Source organism: Linepithema humile, chromosome 1 (genome assembly GCF_040581485.1).
Source record: "Linepithema humile isolate Giens D197 chromosome 1, Lhum_UNIL_v1.0, whole genome shotgun sequence".
NCBI classification, from domain to species: Eukaryota; Metazoa; Arthropoda; class Insecta; order Hymenoptera; family Formicidae; genus Linepithema; species Linepithema humile.
This window is the reverse complement of record NC_090128.1, coordinates 46,292,989-46,308,677: the sequence shown is the minus strand read 5'-3', so window position 1 is coordinate 46,308,677 and position 15,689 is coordinate 46,292,989. Positions and strand designations below refer to the sequence as shown.

The 15,689-nt window shown below is 34.2% G+C and overlaps 1 protein-coding gene across 3 annotated transcripts; it reads left to right on the top strand.

Annotated features, from left to right (window-relative positions):
• Positions 1–765: 765 nt before the first annotated feature.
• On the top strand, positions 766–15,413 carry LOC105669581 (probable E3 ubiquitin-protein ligase makorin-1). 3 transcript variants are annotated; one of them, XM_012362621.2, is made up of 6 exons: positions 766–1,777; positions 2,083–2,358; positions 2,601–2,928; positions 3,363–3,685; positions 3,762–3,921; positions 11,497–15,413. In XM_012362621.2, the coding sequence occupies exons 1-6, from the start codon at positions 1,743–1,745 to the stop codon at positions 11,590–11,592; spliced, it is 1,218 nt and encodes a 405-aa protein (XP_012218044.1). In that variant the 5' UTR covers positions 766–1,742; the 3' UTR covers positions 11,593–15,413. The 3 variants fall into 3 exon arrangements, with proteins under 3 accessions (XP_012218044.1, XP_012218043.1, XP_067203424.1); XM_012362620.2 differs by lacking the exon at positions 11,497–15,413 and adding an exon at positions 4,109–9,353 and having other exon boundaries at positions 782–1,777; XM_067347323.1 differs by lacking the exon at positions 11,497–15,413 and adding an exon at positions 4,109–9,353 and having other exon boundaries at positions 784–1,786.
• Positions 15,414–15,689: the final 276 nt, after the last annotated feature.

The following is a 15,689-nucleotide window of genomic DNA, read 5'->3' as shown; positions in this document are numbered from 1 at the left end:
GCAGTGTTGCCAGCTGCACTTGCTACTGCTAGGTTAGCACTAGATGATGTGTTCTGTCCGCTACGTTTGGACGGCTAGAAATGATCTAATATAGCATTGAAATGTAATATATTGCAAATTCTATAATTTACTTAATATAAAATATTAAAATATTTAGATAATACAAATAATACTTTGTAATGAATTTTATATTTTCTTGAACAAAGAAAACAGAAATCAGCTGCTGCCACGTAAATTTTAAATGCATCAAGAAAGCAACGTGTTTATCATGAGATAATTTTTGCTTTTACTTTATTTATAGTTACGATATCTTAGATTAAGAATTACTCGCTATATCTACTATCAATATCTCGTTACGTATGTTTGCAGATATTATTTAATTTTTATCAGACTTTTGTTAATCATATAAATATTACAAATTAATTCTGTATTTTTTAATCTTATTGGTTTTCTACTGACAAAGTTGATTTTGTAAAATCTATTCTCGACAAATTTGGCTAATATAAAAATAATTTAGTAAAAAGACAATTTTTCTATTTGTACGCCACTCAAGCGATAAAAATTTGATTGAATTTACTAAGTTTACACATCTTTATTGCATTCCTATTCTCTTCAGAATAGTGGCAACATTCAAAGTGAAGCACTTCGCAAGTGAATAATGATGCAATATGATTGATCCAGCAAGGATCTAAGGGTAAGAGCCAATCACATTAACACATCGTTAATCGACGAAACATTTCGTTCTGTTGAATGCAAGCCGTTCTCTTTGCAATCTTTGGCAAAAGTTGATAACGACTGACAGCAGCGAGCACGTGAGTTTGTTCCGTTCCGATTTATGTTCGCAGGGTAATACATAAACACATCGACAAGTGGAGGAGCTCGGTCGAGTTCAATGACCGCGCGTCACTGCTGATTCGCGTGTATTCGCGTGCGGACGTTATGCGCATTTTACGTCCGGCGATCTGTTTTGGAACAGCAGATAGGAAAGTGCGATAAAAACGTTCTTCGATTGAGAAAAATATAAACTGCTATTTAATCAAGTGGGTATTACGCGAGAGAAAATGTGATTTGCGACCTCGAAACATCGCTATCGTGTCACAGAATTAACAAATGTATAACCATATTTATAGAAGTGCTTAAGTCCATTGATAATCGAGATAACAAACGTTACATCACACACCATCACCACGTGGAAGCGTTAAACGGTTGTCTATGCCTTCTGTGTTTTGAGAAAGAGATTTGGTGCAAAAAAACACAAGATAAATGGAAAGTAGAAAAAGGTGGAAGACGCATGAGTAGCAACGGGCAGCACTGTGATCGAAGATTAGAGATATCCACAACAGATATATCACGATAAAGAAGAAGGATAAAAAGCGGCGAGAGTGCTCGGTGGTATTTAAGCGGTCACGGATCGAGCCGTGCGTGACATTACATCGCGTGGTGACACGCGTATCACGAGTGGAAGGGCGAGCGAGAAGGACGGACGCGCGCGCACACTCGTGTGTGTCGTTCACGTCCTATCAGGTGCATTTATTGTGCGGCGCGAGGCGAGCGCCTTCTTGTCGCACAGAGAACGTGCTGTAGTCCACATCGTGCTTTTCCGGGTATCCGCCGAAGCGACCGTTTGAGCCGGAACGGTCTGCTCCGAAGTGCACATCACTCTACAACGAACGCGCGCGCTACTCATCATCCGAGGAACGACGCGTCGTCGATCATCATTACGACGGAGGAGGAGCAAGAAAATGGCCGACAATTGGACGCAGAGTGTTGCTTGCCGGTAAGGAACGTACGTAATGGGCATTGCGCGTCGCAAACTTTGGGGCAGTTATTCGCGAAAGACGTTCTTCGCACGTGATCGGGGTTTACGTAAATAGATAGAGATAGAGAAGTCGGGCGCAAACATGTCATGAAGTGGCAACGTTCAATCGAGACAAATGCAATAATATAAATATTGACACTGGCGGATGTACATCTATGTCGTTACGAATTTCTCGATAATTTCAAACCCAAACGAGCGTATTTTGCATCATCGTGGCAACACGCTTGTCTCGTGTCTTTCACATAATAATATACTTTTTCTAGATACTTCAAGAATGGCGCTTGTCGCGAAGGAAATAACTGTCGGTACCGGCACGTGCAAGCGACTAGAAATGAAGCTAGTATCAATGAGGCAGTGGCAACGTCGACCAATGGTCCTACCTACATCATGACTTGTCGCTTCTTCAAACAGGGCATGTGTAAATTTGGCAATCAATGCCGTTTCCGTCATAGTTCAGATACCGAAAATGAAGCTACGCAAACCAACGCAATAGAAAATTCTGCCTCGAGTCAACCTACAACAAATTCTTTGAGAAATAAGTAAGTATAAATGTAGCATTGTAACACGTGACCTGTGTATTAATTCTTAGTTATTAACAGAGTAGAAAGCGCCAGTGTAAAATATGATATGATTCTATAATATTGTTTATTAATTTTTTAAAGACGAGTCATAAATGTCTATTTAGGTTCATTAATAGATTGAATCATACTTTCTTGAGCAATTGTTAATTGTCGCAGCAAATACATTATTATCTTTATCGACGATGTCTATTTACTCGTAGAAAAGCTGATAAACGCAATGCTGAAGAATGGGTGAAAGCACCTGAGTTTATACCTACAGCTGTGCCTCCTGTAGCTGGATCATCTACAGATGGAACGTCTACTTCAGGAACATCTACAAGCACATCAATGGCAGTTTCGTATGCTCAAGCTGTTAATCCATCTGGTCAAGCTTCAAACCCTGCCTTAGAACCTCTGTGTCCATATGAAGAAGCGGGTGGAGTTTGTAGGAATATAAACTGCACATATCTTCACGGCCATACTTGCGAATTATGTAGCCGTGCAGTTCTTCACCCATATAATGAAGAATTGAGGAAAAAACATACAAATGTAAGTATTTATCCAGCTGTCATTTTATCCAATTACATTATATTAGATTGAATCGTAAATAATTTCTACTACAGTAGAGAAAATACTTATCTAAGAATGGAAATTATTTATATTTATATTTATTTATACTCAATATTTATGTAGGCTGCATATTTTGCTCATTATACGTCGAAGAAAGATAGAATGACGCTTTTAACGTAAGCGTTCAAAGCAAACGCAGCCCTAGTATTATATTTAATAATTTATCTAATAATAAATATTCTTTGTTCTATATATATATATGTTTTAAGTTATGAAATAGTCATTAAAGGCAAATTAAATGACTATCAAATTTCTATTTCAAGCTTAATATTTTTCTCATTAAAATGTGCGCATGTGTATGTTTAGAATATTTTATAAATTTCCATGATATTTAACATCTTGATTTTATACAGGCATGCGTAAAGCAGCACGAAGCAGATATGGAGTTATCCTTCGCCATTCAGCGTAGCAAAGAAAAATCCTGTGGCGTTTGTTTCGAGACAATAATGGAGAAATCCTCACGAGAACAGAGGTTTGGTATATTGCCAAATTGTAACCATTGCTTCTGCCTATCTTGCATCAGGAAGTGGCGTCAGGCTAAACAGTTTGACAACAAAATCATAAGAGCATGTCCAGAATGTCGTATTCCCTCGGACTTTGTTTGTCCTAGTATGTATTGGGTAGACACAAAGGAAGAAAAGGAAAAGTTGATAAGAGATTATAAAGGCGCTTTAAGGTACGAGCACTTTAACAGATGATCAATAATACGCCTTTATTTGAACAGGTTTTATAATATGTTGTTATTTTTCTAGTACCAAGGACTGCAAGTACTTCAATAAGGGTCGTGGCAAGTGTCCGTTCGGTAATAAATGTTTCTATCTACACGCACTTCCCGACGGAACCAAGAAAGACGTGGGTCCACCTGTTCGACAAAGGCGCAACACCGCTGATCCCGACATGGACCTATTACATGTAAGTATTATTTATAATTTGCAAAAGTATATTTATCTTGATCACGGATAAGCGCATTTTTTTTTGTAAAATGTTTCTCGAGCGTATATCACACGCTGTGAATCAAACAGTCGAGTTACATCCGTATACTTTACATCGCATTCTGGCATACATAGAATGTGAAAAAGCGGCTTTGCACTATTTACAGCAACTGATCTTGTGGGATTTCCTCGATGAAAGGGACGATCGTTGGATGTATCTCGATTTAGAAGATATTCCTTTCTTCTCAGATTCTGACGAATCTGATTGGTCCGATTATGAGCTGTCGTTCGATTAGACAGGCAAGCCTAGTCGATCGACGCAAAACTGCCTTGATACTACTGTTATAAAGACCATTGCTTACTCTGTTGCTACATCGATACCCACTTCCTTTACTATTCACGCGCGGATTTAGCAACTAAGAAAATTATTAGATAATTAGCAAATAATTTGAGTGATTATAATTTGAAGACGTTCTAGCGCTACGTAGAAGAAAAAAAAAATACACAAAAAAAAAACAAGAAAAAATGTGCGCACTTTCCTAAAATAATTCACGTATAAGAAATAGAATCGGCATCAAAATAATTAAGATACTTTTTATAGTAGATGATTTTTAAAAATTTTATTCTTTATGAAAGATATGTTGATAATAATTTTTAAAACATTAAATGCACATTTATCATAGGAGAATTGTGTAAACTATTTAATAGAAAATTTAACATATTTTAATAATTATTATCTTCAATGTGGAATAAATTTTGTAAAAATTATCTGTGAAAAGAACATTCAACTATTTTGATGCTGACTGTATACCTGTGTATAAGCGGTTATGAAATCAGTAATTTCATTAATAATCGAACAAAAAAGAGAAAAACTGGGGAATAACATGGATAGTAGTGAAGATTTCGTTAGATATGCATCGTAACTTCGGAGTATCACCTTTGTGTGTCTTGACTAATGCTGTACTAACTAAATGATTGTTCTAGCAACTATTATTAATTCAGTGGTCCAAATTTCATCAGTAAATATAGTACATCAATATTTTCCTGATGTCCTTTTTCTCTTAAAGTACCTAATATTGTTAGTTTTTTTCTATACTCGCAATACTAATAATTATTGTTAAACTATTCCATGATGCATGATTCGGAATACATTTACATATATTAAATCGAATCATAGAGTAAGAGAGTCAATAAAGAATCGGAATTTTAGTGATTGTCAGCATTGAAGGGTAAAATTACTTGCTTTTTTTATAAGTATAAAAAGTAGTCAGATATATCAAAATAGGTGAAAAATAATTTTATTGTAGTTTTTTTTTATTAAGGCTTTTCTTTGGTTACTGTCAGTTAGATTAGATTAGATTTACACTATTTTGTAATTTCAATAAACATTTGTCACTCCATAATATTACATTATTACATGTACTTAATCGATATCTAAAAATTTTCGAAAATGTGCTAACGTGGTATTTAAACTATACTATAAACACAATGCAAATTATGATTTAAATTGATTTCGTCAGATTTCATTTAAATTTATGAAAAACATCTAAAAAATAGACTGTTACGAAAAATGTTTTGTGATTGCAAGGTAACTTTGCGTTTGAAATAAAAATCTTTCTAAATGTAATGGAATTTGATGTAGCCCGTAGCATATAAATTAAATATGCATTACATTCAGTAAAAATTTTTTAATAATTGTCGTGATAAAGCGAAGTAATGTTGCAATTACAGCGCATTCTATTTCATTATTACTCGTCGAAGGCTCACAACACTACTATTCACATATAAAATAAGAAAACTGGACAACGATTTATTACTTGTGTGATCAGTGTGCATTGTTAGTTCAATTTTTCACTAGTTCATATCGAAGGTACGATCTACAACTATCGTCCTACCTCTTGCTACGGCTCCGCGAATCTTTAATACATTTCTTTAAATTATTAAAGTTGTATAGCGTTATTCGTGAGTAATATGTATTCCTAAGACTTCTCTGAGAATAAGTGTGCAAAGTGAATGTGATATGTGTAAGGTATGCAAGCATGTATCGTGCGATATTCATATGTGTGTGCGTAAGTGTGCGAATGGAAGTAAGTACGAATATAAAAATATTTGCGAGAAACAGACTACCGATATAGCATATATGGGATAAATAACAAATGTAATAAAGAGATTGCTTTTCGTGAAATACGCACTTGTAGATTGAAGATTTAAGGAGACAATTAGGGAAGTACGCACGACGGAGTTGGACCCACGACATAGAGCCATACTGGGAAATCATCGTCGCTTTTTACATTTTACCAATTTACTTATGATAGCAACACGTTCCGAAAGCCGTTTTCTCCATATAGAGCCATGATGATTACGCTTTGAAAAAAAAAACAAAAACAAAAACAAAAAAAAAAGTGGAATTCTTTTGTATAAAACGGTTACATCTGACGAGATGGTATGTACGAACAAAAATGCACACCAAAGAAATAAGATATTCGTTTTTTAGCAATGAACACTTTGTTAAAAAAATTTATTTTTTAAGTTTCTGCCGAATGGTCCTTTTGCGATATATATATATATTTATAACAACTCTCGCGTTGTTCTTCGTGCAGTTTTTCTGCTCGCACTTACAATTTAATTCATATTCCCGGGAAGTAGGAAGAAGTGATCGGCTACAACTGAGACTCATCGGTACTGCCTTTCGAAAAAAAGCTATGTGATTGTAGAGATTAATATATCGTTCGTCGCTGTCGTCAGTTTTTTAATCTTCAATGAACGTTTTATCGCGTAAAACTTTCGCTATGCTATCGTTTACATTTTCCATAGAATTTCTATGCTGTTAATTTTATCGATAACTGTTAGTATAAAACGCTTATTGTTACCGATAATGTTTATAGAGAGCTTTTTACGATATATTCTGCGTTTCGAGCGGCTATTTTTAAAGTTATTTCAAGAACCATAAATCCCGAAGCGGGAAACCAAAATGTATAAGCGCTTGAGCGATTTTGAATTGTAAAATATTGGAAATTACATCGATGAGTCGATTAGAAGTTCTTAAGTCTCTGATAATTTTGGAAATAACGGAAATTTTTATCGTTTACCGTAGGTACGTTTAGTACAATATGTATTGTCAGAAGAAAGCTAAGTTAACTGCGTTGATCGTTGCACATTTTGCTGTCGTCATTGCTACTTTCATTTATCTCTAAATAAGCATATTGTCATTTACTGCATTAGAATGCTCTAAATGCATGAAACGCGGAAGCAGATACATAAAATTAGGAATTGATATTTGTAAAATCGTTCAACGCACACTCTTTCGTTTTCTTTTTGGCGATGCGTTTTCGAAGCTTCGTTTTATAACTTCGGAGAGAGTTCAGTATACAACATATAGTAATTATCTGAAGTCAATATTCTATTTGTGTGTGATTTTTTAAATAATTCCGAAGAATATATATTGATTGGAAGAAAGGTCAATTCATTGTTTTATTTGGAGTATTGACAAGCAAATTCATTAAAACGACATTCTTGATACTTTAATCATTTCATTTTCAGGATGGTTTTATTTAGGTAGTTTAGAAATTGTAGGATTTGCAAAACAACAATGCGTTATATCTGCGTACAGAATTCAATCGCCAAGATTCTACCGTAAGTGTGCATTGATGCGAATTAACTGTACCTGTATTGAATGCTGTATTAGGTAACAACGGGTGTTTTCCCTTTAGCAAGATAAATAGGCTTCATAGATTGTTACATAAATCATTATTTACATAAATTTGAGATTAAATAGTTCGAATCATTTTTTCATTTTTTTTTTTCGGCTTATAGCATGCATGATTGTTTAGGATAATATTGTGCGGATTACATCAAGTGTATTATTTATTTTTATTCCATATGTTAAACGATTATTCTGTGTGTTTTATCATATCAGAAACGCTCAAAGAGAGAATCTTAGCGAAGTAGTTAAGTTTTAGGGAAGAAAATTTGTTGATATCACCGAAAATTTCTATACGTAATTAAATCTTATATTTTTGTAATTATCGCATTGTGCTTACGTTATATAAAACCGATCGATATAATAAATATATAAATAAAAATCTAATTTGCTAGGTAATGCATATCATCATGAAAGAAAAAGGTAAAGTCGACGTTGCAAGCATTGTTGTGCCACAGCTTGTTTCTTACGTCTTTAATAGATCTTAGATTATTGTGAATGTTCTTTTAGCCAATAAATATGTAGAGCAAGCAAACTGTATTTTCACTACATAATACGAAATTAAAAGTAAGCGAACAAGTATGTCTGCATCGTCTATAATTCACCCTTTTTATATAACAATACATTTAATTATAATAACAGTATGTTCTCTTTTCTCTTAGTCTTTTCATTTCGCTTTTTTTTTTAGTACAATATGTAATAGAATATAATAGTAAAACTGTTATGTTTGCTTTGCATCGTATTATGTCGCATTTTGTAGGCAAAAAATATACTTACAGTCCAAATGTGTTCAGTAGTTTTTTGATAATATCTAGTATTTAGTAAAGTATATTTGTAAAATATTGAAACTACTTTCCCGGCATTATGAACAAACGCAGACTATTCGAGGGTAGTTGAGCACAAATTTTATCGACCATGATCAATATTGCGCTTGTAGAATACACGATAATAATTGCAGCGAAATAAATCTGTCGTGGCAATCGTGACGACGAATGTCGTTCGTAAAACATGCTCGCTCACTGTAGATGTAAACGTAATTCTTATATCGGGAACGCTATAAACTTGAGGCAGAGAAGGGAGTATAATTGAGCGATTTACATATCATGCATCGCGATAGAAGATTTTTCGCGTGCTCTTTTCATGTATCAGAAAGTACATGAAATCTGAGAATTGCAAAAGAACACTGGAAACTTCCTGTTGCACAATACACGATATTTAAATTATTGCAGCATTACCCTCCTTTCTCCTATCGTCGAGAGTTCGCCGTCAGTTTTGCGTGCCCATTCACTTTTAACGCAGTAGAATTATTCATTAGTGATAAAAAGTCTATGTAACGTTATTAGAAATTTATATAAAATCCGTTTCTCGTGTGTACGATCGGATCGGTCCAACGTGTTTTCCGATACTTTTCACCGTGTGACTTCGACCGGTGTGTCACAGCTAATACAAATCATCCGCAGCAACTGCAACGTTGTTGTATCGTTGTTGTATCGTCGTTGTATGAGCTTCTCCAGTTATTATATAAGAAGGAACATAATGACTGTCCTGTTTGTTTTAAGCGCTGGTATCAGTAGTTATCGATTGTATATTCATAGAGTCTGACGAGGAAGATAAGTGATCCCTGTCTTCAATTTCATTTCTTACGATGATATATTTTTATTATTGGACATTAGACTAATAAAATTGACAGTAAGTCTGTAATAGATGGAAAACAGGTGTTTTGTATTCTTCCTCTACTATTTTTTTTTTAGTTCCTGAACCACTAACAATCCTATTCAAAACTGAACAATTGTTTCGAAATATTTCTCCATTTATTTTATATCTATTTATGTATTCATATTTTTCTGCAATATTTTTCCAACCAATTTATTCAGCGATGGCTAAAATAATTTATCGTAAATTGATATAAATAGATTAATAAATCATGACAAAATATTTTATTTTGTGTTATTTATATCATTATTTTTATTTTGAAATTAAAAATTTAAATACTGAAATGCTAAATCAAGCAATATTATGCAAATGCTTTAACTTTATCGCGTGTTTTATTATCAATGCAATCAGCATTGCTTTACATTTTATGTTATCAATAGTTGTTAAGTTGATATTTTTGTTTATTACGTTGTAAAATTTGATAGCAGAGGGCGACTGCGGTATTTCATTCGTGGTTTATTTGGTCCAAAGCTCACAAATAGCCATGGTATTTCTGTGATAATTTATTGAAAAACGATGAATGTATTTTTGCGAGCGCTGATTAAGTCGGCGCCGATCTAAAAGAATTACATTTCTGCGAGAATACGAAAGTAGAATCGCAGGTAATTGATCTTTTTCGATCGTATACTTGAAATAATGTCGAGAAAGGGAGAACAGGTCAAAAACCTCACAAGGCAATAGAAAGAAACGCACAAATGAATATCTTTCTCTACTTTTATTTACGCCAATATTTTAAATTATATATCCTATGCTGCATAGATAGCCGCATGAAGTGTTTACCATGTAAACACATCTTATCGTGATTGATATATTTGATAAGTGAATCTGCCAAAGCAATGAAATACTTTTTCTACTTATAGTTATTACGTAATACAAATTATCTACTCCCATGAATTTATTAAAAAATTTATTGAAAAATGTTTGTATTAACAAACATTGTCCAATTGCAAAAATTAATTTCCAAACACTGATGTGAGCAAAAAGGCCATTTTATTATTTAATAAAAAAATCGTTGTTTTATTAAATATTGTAAACAAGAGGAACTCAACTCCCACATATTTTTATGTATATCCCGATATTCGGATTAATATCTATTTGCATGATTTTTTTTGCATGTAGGTATTATCTCGTTGAAAAAATATCAGGAAAGTTTTATAACATTCGGTGAATTACATTCAAAATGGATATCTTAATATTGTAAATAATTTTGCGCACTTTGGATCGAAAGTCAGAGTAAAACCGTAACAAAAATAACGACTGACAGGACACATGGACGAGACAACACAGTGCATTTTTGCGGAACACCTGAAATCGGATTTGTCCAATTGACAGAGTTTCGTGGTAGAACGCAGTACAACAACGGCGGTGTTTACGTCATTCGTTGCGCGAGGCGCGACTTTATTGTACAGGGCGGAATATGGGTTTGGTCAACCACGGATTCGCGATGGTTAACTAGAACAGGAAGTTAATCTCGACGAGCACGACGAATTAGCATATAAATTCGCCGAAATGGTCTATATATATGTGTCCAGGTGATATATATATATATATATATATATATACATGTCGCCACGGGTATCGCGAGATCGCTTTGAGTCGCAAGACATGCGGCTTCCCTTTGTGGATTTGATTCGTTGCCCTTTTGTGATTCGGCGTTTGTACGGATATTTGGATGATACATCAACGACGCGTATTATATTTCTCTCTCTAAAATCGCCGTTGCGGCTCAAGGGACTAAGCAGATTGTGCGGCCGCGAATATTTAATGTTCCCCGGATTCGTATTATTACGATACGCGTAATCAGAAAATGTGCGCGGCGTATAAAATAAAATATTGTTGATTATACTTATACCAATCACTGCAGTCAACGTATATTGTTGCGCAATTACATCTAAATTGCGATCGATTCGATTGCGCGAATTAAATTACTAAAATCTATTAACTTTACTGAAATTTGATATATCAATTGAAATCTAGAGAAAATAACAGATAAATTTCAAATGAAATATGCAATTAAAATCTCATTGTACGTTTATCTTTATCATGTTGTTTTTATCATGTATATAGGAATTTTATAAAAACAATTTTCACACAGGTATCAATATCACTTACCTCAGTTTAGCTTTTAAAATCTCGTTGCAGCTGATGTTGCAGATGGTGTTGACATGGCTCGTGGTGGTCGTCGTCTTTCATATCTCGGAGTTTTTGCCATACGATTCTGACGAAGAGATTATTTAGCCGCGGTTGTCTAGAATAAACGCGTGACAATGGTCGGTGAACTTAATTACAAGTGAAGATTTGTTTGGTGGCTACCGGACGACCAGGAATTTAATTAAATGCTCACCTGTGCTTACGCTACTTTCGGACACCATGGATGAGACAGTGGTGAAAAAAATCATGCGATATGCACCGACATTACGAAAAGGTGTTTGCGCGGATTCGCGCGTACGAAGTAGAAATGCGTTTCGAGGTATAAGCTGGAAGCTTAAAGCGCGGTAAAATGTGCGGTGGTTAAATTTCCCGTGAAAATACAGGGTGTCACGGGAGCAACGAACGTAGAGAAACTATGTTTCTTGCGTGTGTGTGTGTGTTAGAGAGTTGCGGTGATTATTCCCTTAAAAGTAAATTTATAGTAAGCTAACCCGACTTTGTAGAATTATTCTTTTATGCGTGCTGCTGTGCTGCATTTTTGTTACACTCGCATGAGAAATTATTGAAATTATAATACCGTCGCATTCTATGTACAATTCCTTCTTCACGCGACGAGACTTTAATTCCTTGAGCAAAATCTGCTTAAATTAATTCCAATTTAATTTCTATATAAATGATAATAATTCGTGTCTGCTTAACGTCCGAAATATTTATTTTCTTTTGTAGAAGATCACACAAATTCGACTTTCTTTTAAAAATGCGAGAAATTCAGACAGTAGCGAGTTAATGGGAAAAATCTCAGATTCTGGACGTAAAGAAAACCGGGGGAAAGATTAGGATAGAACCGAGTAGACGGAAAAGGGAGAAAAAGAAAACAACGGGCGAGGGAATATAGAATCGGTTTCTCTGTCGAGTCTATTTAGCCCCGCGAAGAATCTCTAAATTGCCTCTGTTTGTTTCGCAAGCAAAGAAGCGCCGTCGTGCATCAAAATGGTCGATCGGTGTGCCGAGGTAGCCGATGTCTAATATATCGAGAAATCCTCTTTTGGGCTGATCGTGACCCATCGACTCGATGTTGATTCGCCGCGTTTTCGAGTTGAAAGCTCTTTTAGCTGATCGACGGAAAAGCTAGAAAAAAAGGAAAGCGGTAAAATCAAATAGTATATAGCATAACGATTGTACTGACAAACGCTCAATGCGAGATTAAATCGGATTAAAGCGGGTAATTTAGATCTACATAATGTATTGCGAAATTATCATAATATCATCATTATACGATAAGAACATTTGATATATAATTATCACATTATCTCCTTTTCAAGAAAAATTGTTTCATAAGGTGACAATACCAGACATAATAATGAAGTAATATAAAGAAATTGTTTTTATATTAATTATCGATTTAATATATTTTAATCGAGATACATTTATTTTTATTCGGTCGATTGATTTTATTTTTCATCGAGAATTATCATATTTATTGCAATGTATGCGATAATAATCTAATGAACTGATCAAAAAGTTTGTTCGCATTTTTGCAATAGATGATGTCATTAATATATTGCACTAAGCATCGAAACTTCATCAAATGATTTTGAACACTGGATTGTGATATTTTTAGTGTTTCTGCAATCACTCGCGTCGTTATGTGTAAGTTTACTCCCATCAGTGACTTGATTTTGTCATCGACAACTGTAACTGGCCTCACCATCTTCGAGTGTCATGTCATTCTCACGGAATCACATCAATCAAGTTTAACACGTTCTTTCTGTTACGGCATATTCTCCATAAACGGCGCAAATCTTTTTTAGAGTCTACGTTGCATTTTTGTTTTTCCGATAATAAAAAAGCCTCAAGTAACGGAAATGCACTTTAGTTTGTTCCATACTTAAAACGACGCCAAATTTACAAATCTCAATCAATTTCGATAAATTTTTTTTAAATGTGCAGAAAGTTGTCAGTTATAAAATGATATAGCATATTATTTCATTGAATAATGTGTACATAGTGCAGTTTATTAATGACATTATCTGTTGCAAAAATGTGAACGAACTTTTTGATCAACCTAATATAATATCTTAATATTTGAAATCAATCGATGCTAAACGCATTGCAAAGTAGACAAAACACGCATTTAAACGTCAGCTCATACCAAAGTTACCATAAGTCGCGCTACGTTTCTCGTATTTTTTTTTAATTATAAGAAATTATTTTATTTTCTTTTATAACAAATAACGACAAATCTCGATAATACTGACGAGAAAAAATGACGAATAATCGATTAATACGATCGCGTAATGAGTTGCGTGTAACAACGCTTGTGAATTGTGATAAGTTATGTAATGGTTTACAACAATATGCGCATCGCAATCGAACGATAGCGTACATTGAATTATTATAAGTAACAGCATATTTCCGGTGTTTATATACTTACATCTTCGTCGAGCGATGCGATGCAGAATACAGAATATCAAAGCTGTGATATTTGTTTCGCACTTTCAATATGGAATAATATAAATGTATCAGGTATTAATAAATATCTCTCGTTTGAATGATATCTCCATAACCTCTTGTTTTAAGTAATAAAAAAATAAATTTTCTAAGAGGACGATTTACGAATGTACCAAGCAGTTGGCAATACGTCGCCAACTGGTATATCGCTTTGGTACGTTCGTATTACGAGATGTTCCGTGTAATCGAATGATACTTCACGCGACAGCCATTATTACGCATCGCAAGCAGCAAGTGTTTAGACGTGCTGCAATCGCTCCGTATATTTTTTATAATCTTGTCCGTAAAAAGCGATGAAAATAAGTATCAAAAGTGCCGATTGCAATACGCCAAATTGTAGTAAGTAATTACATATTTTTAGTATTTGTAACAATATTTGAAATTCCATCGAACAATGCGACATGTAGCCAAAACTGCGATATGTATTTATGCGAGATTTATTTTCCATCAAAATTTGTTGCATTTATATGAAGCAATACAATATATATAACAAGTTTTATAAATATCTCATTCATGTCTGTCATGTTAAATCATGTCTTATAAAAAAAGCGAATTTTCTATGAGAGAACAATTTACGAACGTACTGAGTAAATTAAGTTGGTAACGCGTATGTACAACAATTTGATATTCGGCGTGTACGAATCGCAATCGAGGGATACTTCACATTCTAATCACCACTTTGTGTTGCAAATAGCTAGCGTCCGAACGTACTGCAATCATTCGGTATCGTGATTTTGCTCATAAAAAATAACTGTGACTGAAAGTGACCATTGAAACTGATAATTGCAATGGCACACGTTAGCGTAAGTAGCCACATATTTTCTATATCCGTAATGATATCTGAGTTTTCGTCCAAACACGATACAGAATGCAATGAAAACAATGGTATTTATCTCACACATATTATATTGGTTAGATATACAGAGTAATACAATAAATGTAATTAATTTTAATAAATATATCATTCCATTCATGTGCAAAATATACAATTTTCTATAAATTTTAGGAACAATTTACGAACATATCAAGTGAAGACGGTAATGCGTGGTATAATAAATCTAATTTTTGATGTTTATAAATTATCATTGAACGATATTTTACAGTAGTGCCACCATTTTGTGTCGCGAAGCTTTGCGTCCGGACGCACTGTAATCGCACGGTATATTTTTCGTAATTTTGTCCGTAAAAAGTCACTTGCGATTGAAAATGAATATCGAGACTGACGAACAGCGTACGCCGGATTACCGTAAGTAGCTATATCTTGAGCATTCGTAACGCGATATTTGACTCTCCATCGAACAATGCTACATAAAATACAGAGTTGCAGTATCTATTTCGCATCGCATCGTTGATGTGATAAGATCTTTATATGATATAAATATATGAGCTATAATAAATATTTTCCCACATCGAAATATTGAACAACATTTTAATACCTAGCGATTACTGCGGCAGTTAATACAGTAATATTTTACGATTTGAACGTTTCGATATTTTATGCATGTGAATCATAATTACATAATAGTTCACACAATAGCCGTAATATGTCGCCTCATGTCATTATAATAAATAGTTCATATGCTAACCACTACGTCGCGTCGCGAATTGTCAGCGTCTGGATGCGAAATTGTTTCGTATGTTTCTCGATGATTTTATTCGTAAAAAGTAAGTGG